At 40.6% G+C, this 25,617-nt stretch overlaps 1 protein-coding gene across 1 annotated transcript in view; it reads right to left on the minus strand.

Annotated features, from left to right (window-relative positions):
- Positions 1–658: 658 nt before the first annotated feature.
- LOC117976209 (uncharacterized) overlaps positions 659–25,617 on the minus strand; it is a 46,273-nt gene continuing 21,314 nt past the window's right edge. The window contains exons 6-7 of the mRNA XM_063598078.1: positions 5,480–5,586; positions 659–4,600 (exon numbers count right to left, since the gene is read on the minus strand). Of these exons, the coding sequence (XP_063454148.1) occupies positions 5,520–5,586 (67 nt within the window). The 3' untranslated portion in view covers positions 659–4,600; positions 5,480–5,519. The remainder of the gene's footprint in view (positions 4,601–5,479; positions 5,587–25,617) is intronic.

Raw genomic sequence — 25,617 nt, forward strand, 5'->3', positions numbered from 1 at the left:
CCCATGGCCTAGAGTGCTTTGCCTTGCTTACACGGGAGAGGAGAATGGATTTATAGAGAACATCATCTAAATCCAACTTGACCATTGTGTGGCCACACTTGCTAGATGGCTATAGTCTAAATCTAGCATTGTAGAAAGACGGGGGAGCTTGGAGCTGCACAAACCCAGGTCTGGAACTGGCTCCTTACCTTGGAAGGTGAATGATCCTGGCAGGACTTAGCCTCCCTGGGCCTCAGTTTCTTTATCTGTTTCATGGGAATGAGGATCTCTGCTGGTTGGTTGGGTGATGCGGGGGCTGTGTGAAAACAGCTTGTCAATACAAGCCGAAATAGAAATATTTCTCCACAGAGTATGAAGGTCAAATGAGAGAATACAGTTAAATTAAATGGAAAATTAAAATGGCAAAAAAGGCAAAGCTGTATTGAAAGTTCCGAGCTTCTCTATAAGGAGCTTTTTGACTATGTAAGAATCCTGTACTCGTTCCCCCTAAATACAAAAAAGAAAAAAAAAAAAAAAGTTGAAGGAGGCAGAAGGGAGAGTGATGCACGATGGGCGAGGACTTCACCTGCTGTTGCTGGCTTTGAGGATAGAGAAAGAAGGCCACAAACCTAGAAGGTGGAGCCCCTAGAAGCTAGAAAAGGCAGGGAGCCGATTCATCCCTTAAGCCTCCAGAAGGGACATAGCCCCGCTAGCACCTTGATTTTAGCCCAGTGAGATCCTCTTAGGAATTTTGGCAACCAGAACTATAAGACAGAAATGGAAGCCACTGAGTCTGTAGCTGTTTGTTGCAGCAGCAATAGAAAACTAATGCAGAGCCCAAGAAATCACTGGTGATGAGATGGGGAAAGTGGGCTCAGGAGGTCTGGATCTGTGATGAGATGGGGAAAGTGGGCTCAGGAGGTCTGGATCTGTGATGAGATGGGGGAAGTGGGCTCAGGAGGTCTGGATCTGAGGTGCGGATCTGGAGTGGAAGGGGAATTCATTTGTTCATTGTCTATCCTTTTGCATTGATTGAGTTTTTTTCTATATATATGTGTGAATTTTCACAATAACAGTTTTTTCCAAAATAAAATAAAAGAACAAAAGGGGCTTTTTGCAACCCAAATCCTATCTATGTCTGAGTCCACTTGTATTGAATGAGTCTTTCTGCTAACGTCCTTATATTTGGGTGACAATCTGAATGTCAGTGACCAATCAGAGCAGAGGCAAACTTTGGAGTGGGCAGGGCATCCTGAGGGCCCTGATTCCTGCCATGAGTCATAACCCTTTAGGTGCCAGACCACGGGGAGGTCCAGGGGTTGCAGGGGAGGGCTGCGCATCTGCAATGACTCTCAGGGGGCTCCTGGTGGTGGAAATTGGTGAATCTGCACAGTGGTGTTTCAATATTGTCACAACCCTGCTGTCTCTCATGCTCTCAAAAAGCATTTCTCTTACCTGTGACAGACTTCCTATACCTAACAGCTTGCAAAAGTGTTCCAGGTTAATGAGAATAATCTCTCGGAGCCATACCTCCCTGCTTGGGGTCTCAGTTTCCCCAACTGTCTCCAGACAAGTTAGGCTAGAAGGCCCCTGAGCCTCAGCCCCTCTATACCCTTCCTGTCACCCAGACCTGATCTGGGTCTTGCACCCTGGGTGCAGCATGACAGGGGTGTGCAGGGGCTGGCTCTGGGCCAGAGGACCCTTTCTGATGGACTTCAGCTGTTGGCCTTGCAGGGGAGACAGATCAGCCTCACAAGAGTCATACGGTGAGTAGCGGTGGGCAAATCCATCCCCCTCATCTTAGATTTATGGGGAGACAAAGAGGAGACACTCCAGGAAGACCTGCAGGTGGGAGTACCAGGTTGAAACCAAGGATACCTTCCTAGAGGAGCTGCTGCTTGAGCCAGCTCTGAGAACAGGTGGGGACAGGACTGGAGAGGAGGAGGGGGTCCCCTATGAGCAAAGACTGGCCACCACCCCATCTAACACCCCCACAGGGCCCCTGTGGCATCCCTGTCCCGTCCCTGTCACCACCCAGTTTTTCCCTCTGGACCCAGGAATTCAAAGTAAGCAAGGAGGTCTGCTGCTCCAGTTGGCTGCAAATAATTACAACCTTGAGCCCAAGCAGCACTTTGGGTCCTGGTTTGGGACCATGAAGCGGCTTGGTGAGACTGAGAGGTAAGGCCAGGGCAGGAATTGGGACAGTAGGATTGAACTCTCCCTGGGGGCCAGCCTCAGAAAGCCTGTGGCCATAGCCTCTTGGCCAACATCAGATCCTGTGGTCTGGCAATGCCTGGGGTACCCAGACCTCACTCTGGACAGGCCCTGGGAGGGGGCCCTGGTGAGATTCCTGGCAGCCTCACAGCCACTCTTCTGTCCGTAGCTACAACCTGTCATGCCAGCTGGAGGCTCCATCCCAGTTGGCTGGGAGCACAAAGGCCAGGAAGATAGACATCACCCACCACAGGGGCCAGCCGGGGCCTGAGCCAGGGCGGGCAGAGGTTGGCTGCCTTGGGATATGGGTGGGCTCAGGGAGTCAGACAGCAAGGGACTAGCCTCCCATCCTACTGCTGACCAGACCTGTGACTGGGGAGAGTCACCTTACTTCTCTGGGCCTCAGTTTCCCCCTCTGTGGAGTGACGCTAAATGATCTCTCTGGAGACGGGGATCAATAGGGCACTGGTGATTGACCAGGCACTCAGCACATGCCTGGAGCACACAGTGCAGGACTGTGGTGGGGAGGTGGCCTGAGATCCTGGGGAGTCACCCATGTGTGCCTGCCCTTCCGACCAGCCACCAGGCCCTCAGGGCAGAGCCCACTACCAGCAGCAGCTCACACCCCGAGACCAGCTCAGAGGCGCCCCTACCTCAGCAGCAGGGACATCACAGACACTTTAAGCTGGTACTAGGGTGGCTTCTCCAGCTCCCACGTGGAGAGGGGTCCCAGCTGAGTCCCACTCACGTGGAGTCTCATGCCCATGAAAGTGCCATTCACCACTGGCCAGGCTCATGAGGCCGCATGAGAGGGGGGTCACTGGGGAGGAGATATCGGGGGAACAGAGAGGATGGTTGAATTTTTGTATAATAGGCAGTGCAAGTGTTTACCGTTTGGGAGGGGAAAGGTTTGTTATTACTAGCAATGCTACACTTGAATATTATACTAAAATCCAGTCTCTCTATAACCTGGGAGTTGCTCTTTTGTTCTTTCTTTTCCTGTCTTAATTAAAATGAGATGCAGACTCTCACGGTCCACAGTCAATTAAGAAATCTTGCACGGCCATCAGGTTATGTCTTGGAGAGCAGAGTTTCAGTACCATCAGCCTGGCAAGGAGCTGGGCCTGCTCCTCAGAGCTCCCGGGACTGCGAGATTTGGCATGTTCACAGGGCACCGTCACAGCCTCTGAAACATGCTGTCTTTAAAGACTTTTGCAGTGGCTCACTCACTCACAGTGGGACGCGGTGGCTCACTCCTGTAATCCCAGCACTTTGGGAGGCAGAAGCGGGTGGCTCACTTGAGGTCAGGAGTTACAGACCAACATGGCCAACATGGCAAAACCCCATCTCTACTAAAAATACAAAAAATTAGCCAGGTGTGATGTCAGGTGCCTGTAATTCCAGCTACTCAGGAGGCTGAGGTAGGAGAATTGCTTGAACCCAGGAGGCGGAGGTTGCAATGAGCAGAGATCACACCACTGCACTCCAGTCTGGGCAACAAGAGCAAAACTTCATCTCAAAATAAAAAAAAAAAAACAAAACACAAAGACATTTGCAAGGACCATGTCCTCACCCAGAATGGTGCCTGCCTTTCTACAGTTTTTCAGGAAGAGGAAACATTTTCTGCTTCTCTCGCTGAGGTTTTTTTTAACCACCCATTAGGAACCTATAGATTTCAGGATCGAACACTGGGATTCCCTCAGCACTAAAGGAGGAAAATTGCAAACAGAGCTGGAAGTGCAATGTGGAAAGGTCAGGCTGAGGAAGGTTCTTAGCCAGTAGACCAAGGGCAGGAAGGACACTGCCTCCTCAGTCTCCCACTAGGGAACTTGTGATTCTTGTCCCCTGATGTCAGAATTCCTTGTCATGTTTGTTTTGTCTCCAAGGGAAGGGTTTGAATTTCAGAATTTAAGGCTAGAGTGGGCCTCGTGCAGTTAACATTAACCCTCTCTCTCCTTCGCTGGCCGAGGTGAGGTCCAGGACCATGTAGTTCTGACGTCCACTCTCTCGGGGGATCACCAGTTCACCCATCTCACCTGGCAAGCTGGGCCCTAGTTTGGTGACAGGCATCTTCCACCCACCTGGGAGGCAGGGTTCAACACTCTGCCTCTGACCTTGTTTCCTTCTTCTGCCACCTGCTTAGGCAACCGGAAGGGGTTGTCCAGCCAGCACCTGGGCTTTAGCGCTCCTCAAGCAGGTGGAGGAAGTTTCAGGCACCTGGCTCCTCAGGTGTCTGCCATCCAGGTGCTCTTCAGGCTTGCCCAGCAGAGCTCTCTTGATCCAGCTAGAACTGGCCAGAACTGACTCACTCCGGAATGTGTAGACTTTGGCATCAGGGGCTGCTTTAATTTGCACAATTTCCAAATACCTCTTTTTTCTTCTTTTTCTGATGAGTCATCTCCCTAGACTTGCATTTTAAAGAGATAGATAGTTATCAGGTTCCAGAGAAGACGTGGTAGAACATTTATATCTCAAAGACACAGAGCTGAGACTTCAGGTTTAGATATTATAATTTGCCTAAACCAAAAAGGAAGGTGTAGGTAAAGTTCTAGTCAAGACAGGATGGCCAGGAAAAACACCTTAACCCAAGGGATGGCTTGCTTTGCTGATTTAAGCCAATGGCTTCTTTATCATAAGACTTCTCAGTGATTTAGTCCTCCCTCTCTTCCAGTGCACAGAGACATACCCCTCCTTACAAATTAAAAATGTTCTTTAGAGATGGAAATTTATTTTACAAAAATGTTTCAAAATAACCAGATGAAAATCATCCTTATGCCAGAAAGACTTTATTTTTTTATTACTAGAAATGAAACGGTAAGTATTTGTTGTATTGACATACTTAGGCTTAGACCTATGTTTAACAAGAAAGCCTAATAATAGCACTGCGGTTAGACTCTAGCCTATTTTTCCAAACCATCATTTTATTATTAAGGAAACAAAGGATCAAATACCTTTCATTCATCTGATATGATCCTTTAAAACACATTCCACCAATAAGTCCTATTTGGAACAGCTGAAAATCTTTTAATAAAACTTTTTAAAGATGAGCTCATGGCTTAGTGTAAATTTCACAAGCTTAATTAGGTCAAGTGGAAGGAACTCAGGTGAGTAGTTGCCCAATCAGAGCCCATTATTTGTAAGTCATCAGCCCCCTCCATGACCTTAAAACTCCACTCTGACCTAATTATTGCAAACCTATACACAACAAAGTGAAAGGATTAATTTTCATTCATCAACCTCTCAATCCCAGATTTTCAAAGAAAAAACCTGTGTAAGGAATACTTACCAAAACCAGACAGGAAAATTAGAGCCTGCATACTTAAGAGTCAAATTTGTTCCACTACAGCCAGGTCGCATACAGTTACATCATTTGGTTCTTCATACACGCTAGAACTGACCAGGACAGAGTTTAGCATAGAAAAACTGTAAGAAATAGGTTCTGAAACATAGAAATTGCAAAGTTCAAAAGGCTATGAAAAAAACTAATGTAAATGAGACTTCCCTCCCTTTGTTTTAAATAAATAGACCCATCAGAGAAATGCAAATCAAAACCACAATGAGATACCATCTCACGCCAGTTAGAATGGCGATCATTAATAAGTCAGGAAACAACAGGTGCTGCCGAGGATGTGGAGAAATAGGAACACTTTCACACTGTTGGTGGGACTGTAAACTAGTTCAACCATTGTGGAAGTCAGTGTGGCCATTCCTCAGGGATCTAGAACTAGAAATACCATTTGACCCAGCCATCCCACTACTGGGTATATACCCAAAGGATTATAAATCATGCTGCTATAAAGACACATGCACACGTATGTTTATTGTGGCACTACTCACAATAGCAAAGACTTGGAACAAACCCAAATGTCCAAAAACGATAGACTGGATTAAGAAAATGTGGCACATATACACCATGGAATACTATGCAGCCATAAAAAATGATGAGTTCATATCCTTTGTAGGGACATGGATGAAGCTGGAAACCATCATTCTTAGCAAACTATCACAAGGACAAAAAACCAAACACCGCATGTTCTCACTCATAGATGGGAATTGAACAATGAGAACACTTGGACACAGGAAGGGGAACATCACACACCAGGGCCTGTTGTGGGGTGGGGGGAGGGGGGAGGGATAGCATTAGGAGATATGCCTAATATAAATGATGAGTTAATGGGTGCAGCACACCAACATGGCACATGTATTCATATGCAACAAACCTGCACATTGTGCATGTGTACCCTAGAATTTAAAGTATAATTAAAAAAATAAAAAAAGAAAGAAATAGATGTTCTGTAAAAATATACACAATTTTTACAGACAAATACATTTATAAGTTGTTTTTATCTTAAAAATTGGGGATATTTCATATTTATAACTAATTATTGAGCCTTAAGTTTTCTTGGCCATTTCTAGGCTAATAAACTAAGAATCACGTAAACTAAGCCAAAGTAGAATAGACATAAAAGTCCTGAACACTTCAACTTCCTATTCTTCAAGAAGTATACTTGGCAAATCTCATTTGAGAGAGGAAAAGCTTTCCTCCACCCTCTGTTTTACAGCGCTGAGGCTTCTCATCACATTTCTATGACTTGTAGCTTAACCCATGTTACATGGTCACTGGCATTATTAGTGCTTCTCTTTTAACACTGTAGGAATTAATCAATTTGGTGGTGTATTTAATTAATTCTATCACTAGAGGATTGTAAAATTACATATATGAATACCTCACTTTAGAGGCCACTTCATTTTTTTCCAAGGGGATATTTGACTATATTTCACTTGTGTCTTAGTGATTTTATAATTTAAACCCTAAATTATAAATCTAGAATTTAGAAAGTATATTGCCTCACTGGATTACATTTTTGGAAATATTATTTTATATGTGCACAAATATTACAAAATCACTGTAGACACCTGAAAACTATATTATCGTTTAAAGGCAATATTCTACATTAAACTGCTATAACAAAATTGTTTGGTGCATTTTTTCTAGTACATTTTGTATATATTACATGTTTAACCTTTTTTTATCCAGCAAATAATTTTTGAGTATCCACTAAGTGCTAGGTTCTGCATTACTAACTGAATTTAAAGAGTGAAATAACAGACATGGTCTCAGACAATAAAAATTAACATTAGGTCACCTATTTATGTATTTTTAAATGGTAATTATGAAAACTTTTTGAGATTTTTAACTAGATAACATTATAATAACACACTTGATGTTGTTAATATTTGCCAGTGAGCAAAAAAGAAAATAAAAAGATGGTTTTATTCAATATACACTTTAAAATTGCAGGAAATAGTCAAGTTTCTCTGCTTTGCAGTTGAATGTCTATGTGTTTTTCTCTGCAACTTGGCTTTTGTGGAGTGAGAGAAACAATTATTCTTCCAGCCCAATGAAGGCAGAAGAGTAACAATAAATCTAATATTTTAAATGCTTATCAAAAGATAGTAAACATATTATTTCAGAATACTGAGATCAATAAGTTGACCTAGAAAAAAAGCCAAACTGACAGTATTACTGAATAAGGAAAGGCCCAAAGAGACAAAATACTTATTATTTTGTAACCTCGGTATGACACAACTTACCCTAACTATAAAGACCCTAAATTACCAAGATGGGTGCTTATAATATGGAGAGTAAAAAAAGTCATTTCACTTTTAGCTTTTTTATTTCTCTCAGAATAAAAAGTGTATAAGGAGTTGATAAAGAAGTTGATACTATAAGTTAGTACTACAATGACAGCACTTTTCAAGAAAAGACTTTTTTCTCTCTTACAAATATCATGTTAGCAGTATTTGTTTTCTCCAGAAATAATGAGGAAATAAAAACATAAGTATGTGGGTAATTAGTGTAGTTTCTTAAAGAAATGAGTTAGGCAACAGGCTAATAATGTATACTTCGCTGGCTTTTGAATGCCAACAATCATATTCTTTATAAGGCACAGAGAAGATTTTTCTAAAGAACAAGTATGTGAACCTGAAAAGTAATCACCACTTGGTAGTGACAATATGGATAGGGTGAAGGGCGCCACCAAGAAGCAATGAAAAGGTACATTTGCAGTTAAATTTGAAAACCATGATGTTTAATACATATAGTAATAAAGAATACTTTCTCCTGTTTCAAAATTATTTTAGAATTTAAGATAGAAGCTAAAATACCTAGGGATAATGATATGACTATTGAAAATTAAAAATTAAAGGACATTTTGAGTATTAGAAGTTAAGAATGAGAACTTATTACCCAATGAACAGGGGATAATTCATTATGCTCCATATCCATTGAATTAAAAGACAGGCCCATTACGTGGATAATTTGAAAGTTTAATTTTATTTAAAAGTCTTGTTTCATTCATCAAGCTAAAGGATTAGCTCCCAGAAATATTCTAGGATTGCATATCCCCAACTCTGTAGGAAGTATAGAAAGAAAGTTATAAGGGCCACCATCTAAACATTATTATGTAAATAATTTAGTACCATTCCATTCGCCTTTGTAGATTTAAAAATGTAAATGGCTTTCTCATATTAGGAAACATCATTTTTCAAAACCCAGATAAACATAGTATATTGCAAGAGAATAATTATTTTCTTTATTAAAAAAGAAATACTGGATGCTAAGTCCAAAAGACATAAATTATTTTATACTAATAACTACCAACATTTTATTCATTAAAATATAAAGGTCAAAGATTTTAAAAGGATCTTTAAATGATTAATAACATGTTGATCTTTTTCTTCTTTCTGTAAACCTTTTTGAGTCTTAAAAATACTAAACTATACAAGCAATATTAAATAGTATATAAACTTGGATTAAAATATTCAGATTTACTAGAATGTGGACATTGGAAAGAATGAAAATAAACAGAAGCATAAAGCAGCAGATATAAAATTAAGAAAGCAACTAAGAGTGTTTAAAGTACATATTCATCTGTAGTCTAATGTCTACCATAAACAATGACTCTTCTCAGTAAAACACAAATCGTTCATGAAGGGAAAAAGCATGTTGTATTAGAGAATATTCAACATAACTTTTTTAGTACTAACTTGTGCCTGGAGTATTATTGGTTTTTCTATTATGAACTTATGCACTTGATAATTTTTTTCATAAAGATTGTATGTACAACTCCATTCAAAAGCAGATTTTGGTGGGTTTTTTTTTTTTTGAGACAGAGTTTTGCTCTTTTCACCCAGGCTGGAGTGCAATGGTGCGAACTTGGCTCACAGCAACCTAGCAACCTTTGCCTCCCAGGTTCAGGTGATTCTCTTGCCTCAGCCTCCTGAGTGGTTAGGACTACAAGCATGTACCACCATGCCTGGCTAATTTTGTGTTTTCAGTAGAGACATGGTTTTGCCATGTTGACCAGGCTGGTCTTGAACTCCTGACCTGAGGTAATCCGCCCACCTTGGCCTCCCAAAGTGCTGGGTATGGGCAAGAGCCACCATACCCGGCCTCAAAAGCAGTTTTTAAAAGCAAACACAATATAACACCAAAGTTGAAAAATCCATGCTCACCCAAGGATGCCAGGTTTAATAAATTATTTATAGAACACTGCATCAAAAATAAGACAATAACCCAAAATATACCATTAAAGATGTATCCACTCCTACAACTAGAGATAATTAATCTATCTGGTAGCAAATGATACTTCAATCAGTTTCAGCATGTCTGAAATCTTTAAGGACAAAAGTGATAAAACATGACTTCATTCTTCATTAGACTCTTAGAACACTTGAAGGAAAAGAATTTCTGAAGCACAAAGAGGTAAAGAGGTGTAATCTTTCAAAAAGATATTCAGTGTTCAAAACCCAAGAGTGCAATATCAGGCTGGGTGCGGTGGCTTATGCCTGTAATCCCAGCGCTTTGGGAGACCATGGTGGGTGGATCACCTGAGGTCAGGAGTTCGAGACCAGCCTGGACAACAGGGTGAAACTCTGACTGTACTAAAAATACAAAAATTAGCCAGGCATGGTGGTGTGCACCTGTAGTCCTAGCTACTTGGGGGGCTGAGACAGGAGAATCGCTTGAACCTGGGAGGTGGAGGTTGCAGTGAATCGAGATCATGCCACCTCACTCCAGCATCAGTAATAGAATGAGATTCCATCTCAAAAAAAAAAAAAAAAAAAGAGTGTAATATCATATCGGTATACACAGATAATATACTGAGTGAAACAAATAGAATAATTTGAAGAGGTATCTTGATGAACAAGGAGTCATTAGAAAGGTTGTATTCATGTCTTTGAAGGAACTTTGCAATGTGAGAAATTAATACTTTGACTACTATACTAAAAGTTTATTGCTAACATGTATTGAGTTATTAACGTGTGTTAGGCAGAGTACCATATAATTTGCAAGTGTTATCTCATTTATTGTAGGTAAAATGTAATTTCGAACTCTGGGAGTATAAACGAATTAGATAGAATAAAATTCTATTTAAATTGCTATCAGTAAGTCGGTATCTAGGAACAGGGTGATACAGTGCCCAAGTTTTCTATTCTTACTAAATGTTGTATTTCATTTTCAATGTTTTCTTGGATATTGCTCTTTTTTGGCGACTTTGATTTTTTTTATTTTAGAAAACTAATAAATTGACTCTTCTTGGTACTGACTCTTGCGTTTTATAGAAGAAAAAGTAATTAAATTCTGTACATTTACCTTTACCTCATTTTTTCTCTTTTAAATTTACTTTGACATATAATAAATGTACATGTTATGGGGTACAGAGTGATATTTTGATATATTTATGCAATGCATAAAGATCAAGTCACAGTCATTATCATATCCATTACCTAAATCATGTATTATTTCTTTGCAGTGAGAATATTCAAAATCTTTTATTTTAGTTAGTTGAAAACACACAATAAATTCCCGTTAACTACAGTCACCCAACAGTGCTGTAGAGAACTAGAACTTCTTCCTTCTCTCCAGCTGTAATTTTGTATGTATTAACCACATTTTTCTTATACTCTTCTTTCTCCTACTCTTTCCAGGATATGGTAACCAAAACTCTACTATCTACTTCTACGAGATTAAAAATTTTAGCTTCCATACATAAGTGAGAACACGTAGTTATGTGGTGTTTATGTTTCTATGCCAGGCTTATTTCACCTAACATAATGCCCTCCACTTGCATTCTTGTTGCCACAAATAACAGGATTTTGTTCTTTATTATGACTAAATAATATTCCATTATGTATGTATGTCACATTTCTTTATCCATTCATCTGTTGATGGACACTTTTGTTGATTCCATATCTTGGCTATTGTGAATAGTGTTGTAATAAACATGCAGGTGCAGGTAACTCTTCGATATACTGATTTTCTTTCCTTTGGATATATACTGAAAACCATATGATCAAATTAATAAACACAATAAAAGCATTTGGCAAAATTAAATATTCTTACATGACAAAAAACCTCTTAACAATTTAGTATAGAAAATATATGCCTTAACACAGAAGGACATAAAGGACAAATCTACAGCTAAGATCATACTGAGTGTGGAAAAGGTGAAAGATTTTACCGTGAACAAGAAAAAGATTTTACTGTAACAAGAAAAGGATGCCTATTTTCACCAATCCTATTTCACATAGTGAAAGTCTTAGCCAGGACAATTAGGTGAGAGAAAGAAATAAAGGATATCTGAATTGGAAAGGAGACAGTCAAATTGTCCTTGTTTAAAGACAATGTGATCTTATACACGGAAAAAAATAAGATGCTACCAAAACTTCTTAGGCTGATACATGAAATTAATAAAGTTGCAGGATATAAATCAACATACAAACATCAGTAGCATTTCTATATATTGATAGTAAACTAGCTGAAACAAGAAATTAAGAAAGCAATTCCTTTTACAATAGCTACAAAAATGTACTTAGAAATAAATTTAACCAAGGAAGTAAAAGATTTCTACAACAAAAATGACAAATATTAATGAAAGAAATTAAAGAAAACACAAAAAAGGAAAGACATCCACGTTTATAGATTGAAATAACTAATATTCTTAAAATGACCCACTATCCTATGTGATTTACAAATTCAGTACAATCACTAGCTTGTATTTTTAAAAGCACCTTTGCTGCATATTCTTAAGATATTCAATGACAATGCCTGGATTTAAGTTTGAGATATTATTATATCTATTTTACATTGGGCACAATATAATGTTATCAGAGGTAATGGTTTTGATTGGTCCTAGGTCATACAGTAATATATACATTGTGATTTATAGACGTTATCTTTTAATACTCAGGCATTTAGAAAGTTCATTTAGACAAAGTTATAAAAACTTGCCTTCCTTTCTGCCTATATCACCTAAAAATCCTAATTTAAGAGGTAATAACATTTTTTATTTGATATACAATTTATCAACACAATAAAAATCTAACAATTATCATGTGCAGAGTGTGAAAATCTCATCAGATTAAGGAACGCAAAGACATCTTTTTCATATTTCGAATGTAAAACTCTTTTGGAAACTTATTTTTAGAAACAGTTAAAAACATTTTTTCATTAGTTTTTCATGTAAAATTGTGACAACCAGCATGAAATAACTGTCATCACAGAAGCATGGTATATTTGATTCCAAAACATATTCTTTGTAAGTTTTAATATATTTATGTATTATTTATACTTAGATTGTAACCCATAATGTAGATATTATTTTTCCTTCAACTCTTAAGAATATTCTTAAATAATAAAATTAAAATGAATTATAATTTTTGTTGGTTGGGAAAAAGAATAGACACACACGTGACAGTGCATCACTTCACCTCATCATTTCATCTCATCATTTCATCTCATTTCATCATTTCATCTCATCATTTCATCTCATTTTATCTCATCTCATCATATCATCTCATCATTTCATCAAATCTCATCTCATTTCCATTTCATTTTCATTATTTCATTTCACTATTTCATTTAATTTCATCTAATTTCATTTATTTCATTATGTCACTTCATATCATCTCATTTCATCTCATTTTTCATATCATTTTTCATCTCATCATTTCATCTCAATTCATTTCATCTCATCATTTCATCTCCTCATCTCATCATTTCCTCCTTTCATTTCAACATTTCATCTCATCATTTCTTCTCATCTCATTTCAATTTCATTTCATTATTTCATTTCATCTCATTTCATTATTTCACCTAATTTCATTATTTCATCTCATCTCAATTCATCTCATTTCATCTCATCATTTCATCTCATCATTTTTCATCTCATCATTTTTCATCTCATTTAATCTCATTTCATTTTGTCTCATCATTTCAGCTCATCATTTCATCTCACCACATCTCTTCATTTCATCATTTCAACATTTCATCGTTTCATCTCATCTCATCTTTCAATTTCATTTCAATATCATTTCATCTCATTTCATTATTTCATTATTTCATTTCATCTCATTTCAATTCATCTCATCATTTCATCTCATCATTTTTATCTCATCATTTTTCATCTCATCATTTCATCTCATCATCTCATCTCATCATTTCATCTCATTTCTTCTCATCATTTCATCTCATCAGTTTAACTCATTTCGTCTCATCTCAATTTCATTATTTCATTTCATTTCACTTTATTTCATTTCATCTCATCTCATCATTTCATCTCATCTTACCTCATTTCATCTTATCATTTCTTCTCATCTCATCTCATCATTTCATCTCATTTCATCTCATCTCACCTCTCATTTCATCTCATCTCATCATTTCATCTCATCCTTTCATTTCATCTCATTTCATCTCCTTTCATCTCATCTCACCTCAGCATTTCATCATTTCATCTCATCATTTCTTATTTCATCTCATTTCATTACATCTCATCATTACATCTCAACTCATCTCATCATTTCATCATTTCATCTCATCATTGCATCTCATCATTCATCTCATCTCATCTCATCATTTCCATTTCATTTCATCATTTAATTTCATCATCTCATTTAATTTCACCTCATTTCATTCTTTCATTTCATTTTTTCATTTCATTACATCATTTCATTTCATCTCATTACATTTCATCTAATTTCATTTCATCTCATTTCATCTCATCTTTTCATCTCATCATTTCATCTCATCATCTCATCAACTCATTTCATCTTATTTCATCATTTCATCTCATCATTTCATCTCATCTCATATCTTCTCATCTCATTTCAATTTCATTATTTCATTTCATTATTTCATGTCATGTCATCTCATCATTTCATCTCATCACATCTCATCATTTCATCATTTTATTTCATCATTTCATCTTATCATTTCATCTCATCTCATTTCAATTTTATTTCAATTTCATTTTATTTCATTATTTCATATCATTTCATCTCATTATTTCATTATTTCATTTCATATCATTTCATCAGTTCATCTCATCATTTCATCTCATCATTTCATCTCATCATTTCATCTCATCATTTCATCTCATCTCATCTCATTTCATCTCATCATTCATCTCATTTCATATCATCATTTCATATCATTTTATCTCACCATTTCATCTCATCTCATCATTTCATCTCATTTCATCATTACATCTTATTTCATCTCATTTTATGTCATTTCATGTCATCATTTCATCACATCTCATCTTTTCAACTCATCATTTCATCTCATTTCATCTCATCATTTCAACTCATTGCATCTCATCTCATCATTTCCATTTCATTATTCCATTTCATCATTTCATTTCATTATTTCATTTCATCTCATCACATTTCATCTCATCTCATTTCATCTCATCTCATCATTTCATCTCATCATTTCATCTCATTATTTCATCTGATTTCATGTCATCATATCATGTCATCATTTCATCTCATTTCATCACATCTCATCTCATCATTTAATCTCATCATTTCATCTCATCTCATCATTTCATCTCATCTCATCATTTCATCATTTCATCTCATCATTTCTTATTTCATCTCATTTTATCTCATCATTTCATCTCATCTCATCATTTCATCTCATCATTTCTTATTTCATCTCATTTTATCTCATCATTTCATCTCATCTCATCTCAATTCAATTTCGTTTCATTATTTCATTTCATCTCATTCATTTCATCTCATTTCATTACATCTCATCTCATCATTTCATTTCATCTCATCATTGCATCTCATCATTTCATCTCATCATTTCCATTTCATTTCCATTTCATTATTTCATTTCATCATTTAATTTCATCATCTCATTTAATTTCACCTCACTTCATTATTTCATTTTTTCATTTCATTATGTCATTTCATTTCATCTCATTACATTTCATCTAATTTCATCTCACCATTTCATTTCATCTCATCATTTCATCTCATCTTTTCATCTCATCATCTCATTTCATCTTATCATTTCATCATTTCATCTCATTTCATCTCATCTCATATCTTCTCATCTCATTTCAATTTCATTTCATTATTTCATTTCATTATTTCATGTCATGTCATCTCATCATTTCATCTCATCACATCTCATCATTTCATCATTTTATTTCATCATTTCATCTTATCATTTCATCTCATCTCATTTCAATTTCATTTCAATTTCATTTTATTTCATTATTTCATATCATTTCATCTCATTATTTCATTATTTCATTTCATTTCATTTCATCTCATCAGTTCATCTCATCATTTCATCTCATCATTTCATCTCATCATCTCCTCTTATCTCATCATTTCATCTCATCATTCATCTCATCATTTCATATCATCATTTCATATCATTTTATCTCAGCATTTCATTTCATCTCATCTCATCATTTCATCTCATCATTACGTCTTATTTCATCTCATTTTATGTCATTTCATGTCATCATTTCATCACATCTCATCTCATCTTTTCATCTCATCATTTCATCTCATTTCATCTCATCATTTCAACTCATTGCATCTCATCTCATCATTTCCATTTCATTAGTCCATTTCATCATTTCGTTCATTTCATTATGTCATTTCATCTCATCACATTTCATCTCATCTCATTTCATCTCATCTCATCATTTCATCTGATTTCATGTCATCATATCATGTCATCATTTCATCTCATTTCATCACATCTCATCTCATCATTTAATCTCATCATTTAATCTCATTTCATCTCATCATTTCATCTCATCTCATTTCATCATTTCATCTCATTTCTTATTTCATCTCACTTTATCTCATCATTTCATCTCATCTCACCTCAATTTCCTTTCATTATTTCATTTCATCTCATTTCATTACATCTCATCATTACATCTCATCTCATCATTTCCTCTCATCATTGCATCTCATCATTCATCTCATCATTTCATCTCATCTCATCATTTCCATTTCATTTCCATTTCATTATTTCATTTCATCATTGAAGTTCATCATCTGATTTGATTTCACCTCATTATTTAATCTCATTTTTTCATTTCATTATGTAATTTCATTTCATCTCATTACATTTCATCTAATTTCATCTCATCATTTCATCTCATCTTTTCATCTCATCATTTCATCTCATCATCTCATCAACTCATTTCATCTTATCATTTCATCATTTCATCTCATCATTTCATCTCATCTCGTATCCTCTCATCTCATTTCAATTTCATTTCATTATTTCATTTCATTATTTCATGTCATGTCATCTCATTTCATCTCATCACATCTCATCATTTCATCATTTTATTTCATCATTTCATCTTATCATTTCATCTCATCTCATTTCAATTTTATTTCAATTTCATTTTATTTCATTATTTCATATCATTTCATCTCATTATTTCATTATTTCATTTCATTTCATCTCATCAGTTCATCTCATCATTTCATCTCATCATTTCATCTCATCATCTCCTCTTATCTCATCATTCATCTCATCATTTCATATCATCATTTCATATCATTTTATCTCACCATTTCATTTCATCTCATCTCATCATTTCATCTCATTTCATCATTACATCTTATTTCATCTCATTTTATGTCATTTCATGTCATCATTTCATCACATCTCGTCTCATCTCATCTTTTCATCTCATCATTTCATCTCATCATTTCAACTCATTGCATCTCATCTCATCATTTCCATTTCATTATTCCATTTCATCATTTCATTTCATTACTTCATTTCATTATGTCATTTCATCTCATCACATTTCATCTCATCTCATTTCATCTCATCATTTCATCTCATCATTTCATCTCATTATTTCATCTGATTTCATGTCATATCATGTCATCATTTCATTTCATTTCATCACATCTCATCTCATCATTTAATCTCATCATTTAATCTCATTTCATCTCAACATTTCATCTCATCATTTCATCTGATTTCATGTCATATCATGTCATCATTTCATCTCATTTCATCACATCTCATCTCATCATTTAATCTCATCATTTAATCTCATTTCATCTCATCATTTCATCTCATTTCTTTTTTCATCTCATTTTATCTCGTCATTTCATCTCATCTCATCTCAATTCAATTTCCTTTCATTATTTCATTTCATCTCATTCATTTCATCTCATTTCATTACATCTCATCTCATCATTTCATCATTTCATCTCATCATTGCATCTCATCATCTCATCATTTCATCTCATCTCATAATTTCCATTTCATTTCCATTTCATTATTTCATTTCATCATTTAATTTCATCATCTCATTTAATTTCACCTCATTTCATTATTTCATTTCATTTTTTCATTTCATTATGTCATTTCATTTCATCTCATTACATTTCATCTAATTTCATTTCATCTAATTTCATCTCATCATTTCATCTCATCTTTTCATCTCATCATTTCATCTCATCATCAACTCATTTCATCTTATCATTTCATTGTTTCATCTCATCTCTTCTCATCTCAATTTCATTTCATTATTTCATTTCATTATTTCATGTCATGTCATCTCATCATTTCATCTCATCACATCTCATCATTTCATCATTTTATTTCATCATTTCATCTTATCATTTCATCTCATCTTATTTCAATTTCATTTCAATTTCATTTTATTTCATTATTTCATATCATTTCATCTCATTATTTCATTTCATTTCATTTCATCTCATCAGTTCATCTCATCATTTCATCTCATTTCATCTCATCATCTACTCTTATCTTATCATTTCATCTCATCTCATAATTTCCATTTCATTTCCATTTCATTATTTCATTTCATCATTTAAGTTCATCATCTCATTTAATTTCACCTCATTTCATTATTTCATTTCATTTTTTCATTTCATTATGTCATTTCATTTCATCTCATTACATTTCATCTAATTTCATTTCATCTAATTTCATCTCATCATTTCATTTCATCTCATCATTTCATCTCATCTTTTCATCTCATCATTTCATCTCATCATCTCATCAACTCATTTCATCTTATCATTTCATCGTTTCATCTCGTCTTGTATCTTCTCATCTCAATTTCATTTCATTATTTCATTTCATTATTTCATGTCATGTCATCTCATCATTTCATCTCATTTCATCTCATCATTTCAACTCATTGCATCTCATCTCATCATTTCCATTTCATTATTCCATTTCATCATTTCATTTCATTATTTCATTTCATTATGTCATTTCATCTCATCACATTTCATCTCATCTCATTTCATCTCATCTCATCATTTCATCTCATCATTTCATCTCATTTCATCTCATTATTTCACCTGATTTCATGTCATCATATCATGTCATCATTTCATCTCATCACATCTCATCTCATCATTTAATCTCATCATTTAATCTCATCTCATCTCATCATTTCATCATTTCATCTCATCATTTCTTCTCATCTCATCATTGCCATTTCATTATTTCATCATTACATTTCATAATTTCCTTTCATTATTTCATTTCATTTCATCTCATTTCATTATTTCATCTCATTTTTCATCTCATCATTTTTCATCTCATTTCATCTCATCATTTCATCTCATCATTTCGTCTTATCATCTCATCTTATTTCATCATTTCATCTTATCGTTCATCTCATTTCATCTCATCATTTTATCTCATTATATCATCTCATCTCATCTCAATTTCATTATTTCATATCATTTCATTATTTCATTTCATTTCATCTCATTTCTTCTCATCATTTCATCTCGTTTCATCTCATCATTTCATCCATCATCTCATTTCATCTCATCTCATCTCCTTTCAATTTATTTTCAATTTTGTCATTTTATCTCATCATTTCATCTCATCATTTCTACTCACCATTTCATCTCAAAATTTCATCTCATCATTTCATCTCATCATTTCATCATTTCATCTCATCTCAAGTAATCTTATCATTTCATCTAAGTGAAATGATGTAATGGAATCATGAAATGAAATGGATAGGATGCCCTCAGTGATTTTAAATTTAAAAATTGTTTGTTTTCATGTATTCATTTTTATATTTATATGTATTTATATTTATATTTACTTATATTTCTTTTTACTTATTTTTATTTATATTTTTACTTATTTATTGGTAGACAAGGTCCTGTTCTGTGGCCTAGGCTGGAATGCAGTGGTGCATTCACAGTTCACTGCAGCCTCGAGCAAACCTCCCACCTTAGCCTCCCAGGTAGCTGGGACCCCAGGTGCGCACCACCACACCTGGTTAATATTTTATTATTTGTAGAGATGGAGTCTTGCTATGCTGCCCAGGCTGGTCTCAAACTCCTGGGCTCAAGCAATCCTCCTGCCTTCGCAACCCAAAATGCTGGGATTACAGATATGAGCCACAGTGCCCATCCTATTTATTTACTTATTTATTTATTTAATAAAGAAAAGGTCTCAATATGTTGCCCAGGCTGGTCAACTCCTGGACTCAAATGATTCTCCAAACTTGGCCTCTCAAAATGTTGGGATTACAGGTATGAGCCACCATGCCTGGCCTAAAAATAGTATTATATTTTTGCATTATATAATTTTCAATTAAGTAATATCAATATTCTGTACAGGAAATATGCCCTTAATTACACAGGAATAAACATTTGTTACACTGAGAAAAATCTAATAGAGCTAAAAATAAAAATTAATTTGGAGAGGTCATTAGATACTCATACATTCTTATGTTTATATATTCTTTCATATATTCATATATTCTTTTAACAGTATCAATGGTTTGGAGTTATGTGTACAAAACCATGACCTACATGTAATACAACTAATAACAAGCACTTACAATTCAAGGCATATTATATACAAAGCTTTAACTTCTCATCTTCAGATTTTGTTTTTTTTCTTTCTGTTTTGGCAGATACTATGAACACAACACTCAACTCACAGACACTATGGAGCCCTTACTAAGCATAAAGTACTGTGAAAGGCCAGGGCTAGGACAGAACTGAGACAGGGCCAGGGATAGGACAGAACCGGGGCAGGGTCATGGCCAGAGAAAAACCAGGGGCAGGGTCACAGCCAGGGACATAAGAGGACCAAGGCCAGGGCCAGAAGTAGGGCAGAACCAGGGCCAGGGCAGGGACATGGCAGGGCCAGGGCCATGGCAGGATCAGGGCCAGCAGAAGGCCAGGGCAGGGCTAGGGTAGCACAGGGCCAAGGCAGGGCAGGGTCAGTGTAGAGCAAGGAACGGGCCAGGGTATGGCAGGGCAGGGACAGGGAGGTCCAGGGCCAGAGTCAGGTCCAGGACATGGACAGGGCAGGGCCAGAAACATGGCAGGACCAGAAAGGGGAAAGGGCAAGGGCAAGGCCAGAGAAGGACCACAGTAAAAACATGGCCAGGGAGGGTCCAGGGCAAGGGCAAGGCCAGGGCAGAACCAGAGCCAGGGCAGGCCAAAGGCAGGGCCAGGTCAGGGCAAGGCCAGGGTAGGGCAGGGCCAGTGTAGGGTGAGGGTAGGGCCAGGGCAAGTTCAGGGCCAGGGCAGGACTAAGATAGCACAGGGCCAAGGCCAAGGCCCTGTACTAAGATAGCACAGGGCCAGGGCAGGGCCAAAGGAGGGTCCAGGGCCAAGCATGGCCAGTGTGGGGCCTGGGGATTGTCAGGGCCAGGGCCAGGGCCAGGGTCAAGGCTGAGCCAGGAACAGGGCCAGAGCAAGGGCAGGGCCAGGGAGAAGGCAGAACCAGAGAGGATCCAGAGAAAGGGCAGGGCCAGGGCAGAACCAGGACCAGGATAAGGCAAAGCCAAGGCCAGGGCAGGGCAAGGCCAGGGCAGGGCAAGACCAGGGAAGGGCAAGGCCAGGGTAGAAATGGCCAGTGTACGGCCAGGCCAGGGTAGGAAAAGGCCACGGTAGGGCCAAGGCCAAGGCGGGGCAGGGCTAGGGTAGCACAGGTCATGGCCAAAAACAGGGCAGGACCATAGCAGTGGCAGGACTAGCAACAGGGCCAGGGTAAGCGCTGGACCAGAGCATGGTGGGGACAATACAGGGCCAGGACAGATGATGGCAAGGCAGGTCCAGGGTCATTTCATGGACTCGGTAGGCCTGGGGTCAGGCCAGGGCAGGGAAAGGGCAAGGCCAGGGAGAAGGCAGGGCCAGGGCCAAGGCACTGCCAGGGCAGGGCAGGACCAGTGCAGGGCGAGGGAAAGGCCAGGGCATGGAAGGGCAGGGCAGGACCAAGGAAGGGCCAGGAGAGTGCCACGGCAGGGTCAAGGCCAGAACAAGGGTATGGCTGGGGTCAGAAATATGGTAGGGCAAGGGCTGGGCCCAGGCTGGGACATGCAGGGCAGAGCATGGCCTGTGCAAGGCAGGGCCAGAGCCAGGCCATAGAGATGGGAGGGCAACACCAAGGCAGAGTCAGGGTAGATCCAGGGCTGAGCAGAGTCAGGGCAGGTCCAGAGTCGAGGCAGAGCTAGGGCCCAAGCAGGGCCATGGCAGCACCAGGGCAGAAGACGGCAGGGCAATGCAGGACTGGGCCATGGCAGTGCCTGGTCAACTCTGGGGCAGGGCCAGAAGCAGGACAGGGCCAGGGCCAATGCTCAGACCAAGGACAGGGCATGACAGGAAGTGCCAGAGCAGGGCTGGGCCAACGTTGGGACAGGGCAAATCAGACCAGGACACCTCCAAGTCCAGATCTGGCCCTGCCTTGGCCCTGGCCCCTTCCTGACCTGAACTTGTCCCTGGCCCTGCCCTATCCATGCCCTGTGTGTTTGACCAGTGTTTTATAACCAGAATCCTACAAGAAACTTAAATCAGCTCTTTTTGTGCATTTTTAGTAGAGATGGGGTTTCACAATGTTGCCCAGGCTGGTTCCAAACTCCTGAGTTCAAGCCATTTGCCTGCCTTGGCCTCCCAAAGTGCTGGGATTACAGGAGTAATCTGGCCAAGTATTTAACTTCTTTATGCCTGTTTCCTACATTTGGAAAATGGGGATGCTTTAAGTACCTAGCACATAGAATTATTGTGAGAATCAATGCCTCACATATTTACATATTGATAAAATTGTACTCATAGAACACTACTGGAAGCAAAGATAGTATTAGTTAAAATTTAGTGATTATTTACTGCAAACATTATTACTATTACAAACAACATAGTATAGACATTATTACCACTACTATAGTTATCTTAAAAATCTAAAATAAAAATTTTATGTAATAGCCTAATGTAATCTCTCCTGCTCTGCCCCGGCTCAGCCCTAGTGCCGGCTCTGCCCCTAGTCCTACCACATCACTGGCCCTGACCCTTCCCTGGTCCTGCCGCTGCCCCAGCCCTTCCCATCTTCAGGCCTTACCATGGCCCTACCCTGGTCCTGACCCTGGCCCTACCCCAGAGAAGGGGTATGGCAGAGCCAGGGAAGGGCCGGGGCAAATAAGGGACAGGACACATCCAAATCCAGGAAAGGGCCAGGGCCATGACAGAGCCAGGGCGAGTCCTTGGCAGGGCCAAGTTCCAGGCCAGGGCCAGGAAAGGGTCATGGCAGGGTCACTGTACGGCCAAGGTCCAGGCCAAAGCCAAGGCAGGGGCAGGGTCAGGCCTGCATAAGGGCGGGACCAGAGCCAGTGATACGGCAGGGCCAGGGCTGTGCCAGGACAGAACAAGAGCAGAGCAGGGCAGGACCAGAGCCAGGCCATAGAGAGAGTAGGGCAAATGCCAAGCCAAGGCCAGGGTAGTGCCAGGGCTGAGGCAAGGTCAGGGAAGGTCCAGGGCTGTGTCAAGGCTGGAACCAAGACAGGGGCAAAGGCCGGGGCAGATCTAGGGCACAAGCAGGGCAGGCTAGGGCAGGGCAATGGCAAGACCAGGCCATGGCAGGGCCAGCCCAGGATAGAACAGGGCACAGGCAGGGCGGGGCCAGGGCCACGGCTGGGGCAGGACAAGGACCAGTACCGGGGTCCAGGCCAGGGCAAAGGTATGGCCAGGGCAGAGGTAGGGCCAGAACCAGGGTCTGGGTAGGACCAAGGAGGGTCCATTGCAGGGCCAGGGTTCAGACCAGGGCCAGAACAGGGCTGGGACAGGGCCAGGGCCAGGACCAGGAAAGGGCAACGTCAGGATAAGAGCCATGGCAGGACCAGCAATGGGGCTAGGGCCAGGACAGGGACAGGGACAGGGTCAGGGCTAGGGCCAGAATAGCATGCCAGGGTAGAGCCAGGCCAAATTAGGGCCAGGACAGGGTCAGGACCAGGGCTGGGACAGGGTATGGCCTTAAGTAGCAAAGGGCCAGGGCCAGGGTCCGTGCCAGTGACAGCGCTGGTCCAGGGCAGAGGCAGGGCCATGGCCAGGTCAAGGACAAGGCTGGGGCAGGGCCAAGGTCTGGGTCAGGGTCAGCACAAGACCAGGACAGAGCCAGGAGAGGGACAGGGCCATGGTAGGGCCAGATTAAATCAGGGACAAGACACCTGCAAATCCAATTCAGGGCCAGGGTCAGGGCAGGGCCAGTTCAGGGCCAGGGCCAAGACAGGGCTAGGGCCAGGGCTGTCAGGGTCATTGGCAGGGCCAGGGCCATGGCAGGAGCAGGGTCAGGAGCAGGGGTCAATGCTAGGCCAACGCCACAGATAGGACCAAGTAAGTGCTAGGGCCAGTGTGAGGGCCAAGGCGGGGTCAGGGCAGGGACAAAGGGAGGGCAGGACCAGGGCAGGGTGGAGTAGGCCCAGGGTAGCACAGGGTTAAGGTAGGGCACGACCAACCAGGGCAGGTCTATGGCTGGGGCCGGGGCAGGGCCAGAGACAGGGCAGGGCCAAGACAGTGGCAGCTCCAGGGCAGGACCAGGGTTAGGACCATGGACATGTCCAAGGCCAGTACCAGGGCAAGGACAAGGGCAGGGGCAGGGCCAGGGTCATCTAAGAACCAGGGACAAAGCCAGGCCCAGAGCAGGGCCAGGACAGGTACCTGGCAGGGCTAAGGTCTGGGGCAGGGCCATGGCAGGGCCAGGGCCACAGCCAGGTCTGTGCTATGGCCAGGTACAACACAGTGCCCAGGTAAGGCTAGGATGAAGGCCAAGGTAGGGCCAGGGCAGGGTCAAAGCCAGGCTAGGGCCAAGGCAGGACCAGGGCCGTCAAGGCAGGGCCAGGAATGCATAGGGCCAAGGCAGGGCAGGGCCAGGCCAGTGCCAAGACCTGGGCAGGGCCAGGGAACAGCCAGGGGAGGGCCAGGGCCAGGGCCTGGGCAGGACCAGGTTTGGGGCAGGAGCAAAACAAGGGCAAGGACAGTGCAGGATCTTGGCACAGCCAGGGTCCAGGACAGTGTCAGGGCAGGGCCAAGGCAGGGTCTGGGCCATGGTAAGACCAGCAACAGGGCTGGGGCTAGGCCAGTGACAGGACCAGAGTCAGGGCAAGGGCCAGAGCAGTGCAAGGCCAGGGTAGGGCCAGGCATTTCAGGGTCAGGGCCAGAGGAGAACCAGGGCAAGGTCTCAAGCAGGGAAGGGCCAGGGCCAGGACAGGTCCAGGGCAGGGCCAGGGGCTGTGTTAGGGCAAGGGCAGGGCCAGAGCAAGGTAAGGGTCAGGGCCAAGGCCAGGGTAGGGACAGGGCAAGAAATATGGCAGGACCAGGGGCAATGCCAAGGCCAAGGCTGGGCCAGGGCTGAGCCAGGGCTGAGTCAGGGCAGGGCAGGGCAGGGCATGGTATGGCCAGCAGAGGACAGGACAACAGCCGGTCCACAGAGAGAGCAGGACTGATGCCAAGAAAGAGCCAGGCTAGTGCCAAGGCTGAGGCAGTGTCAGAACATGTCCAGGGCAGGGCCGGGGCCAGGGCCAGAACTGAGCCAGGGCACAGCCAAGGCAGGGTAGGGCAGGGAAATAGCATGGCCAGGTCAGTACTGGGAAAGGGCAGAGCAGGGCAAGGCAATGGTAGGGGCAGGGCAGGGACAGGCCAATGCAGAGCCATGTTACGCCGGGGCCAGGACACCTCCAAGTCCACTTCAGGGCCAGGGCTATGGCAGGACAAAGACCAGGGCCAGGGTCAGGGACAGGTCTGTGCTAGGGCCAGCTCCAGAGCAGGGCCTAGCGAAGACTAGGGTGAGGG

The sequence above is a fragment of the Pan paniscus genome, chromosome 18 (assembly GCF_029289425.2).
Source record: "Pan paniscus chromosome 18, NHGRI_mPanPan1-v2.0_pri, whole genome shotgun sequence".
NCBI classification, from domain to species: Eukaryota; Metazoa; Chordata; class Mammalia; order Primates; family Hominidae; genus Pan; species Pan paniscus.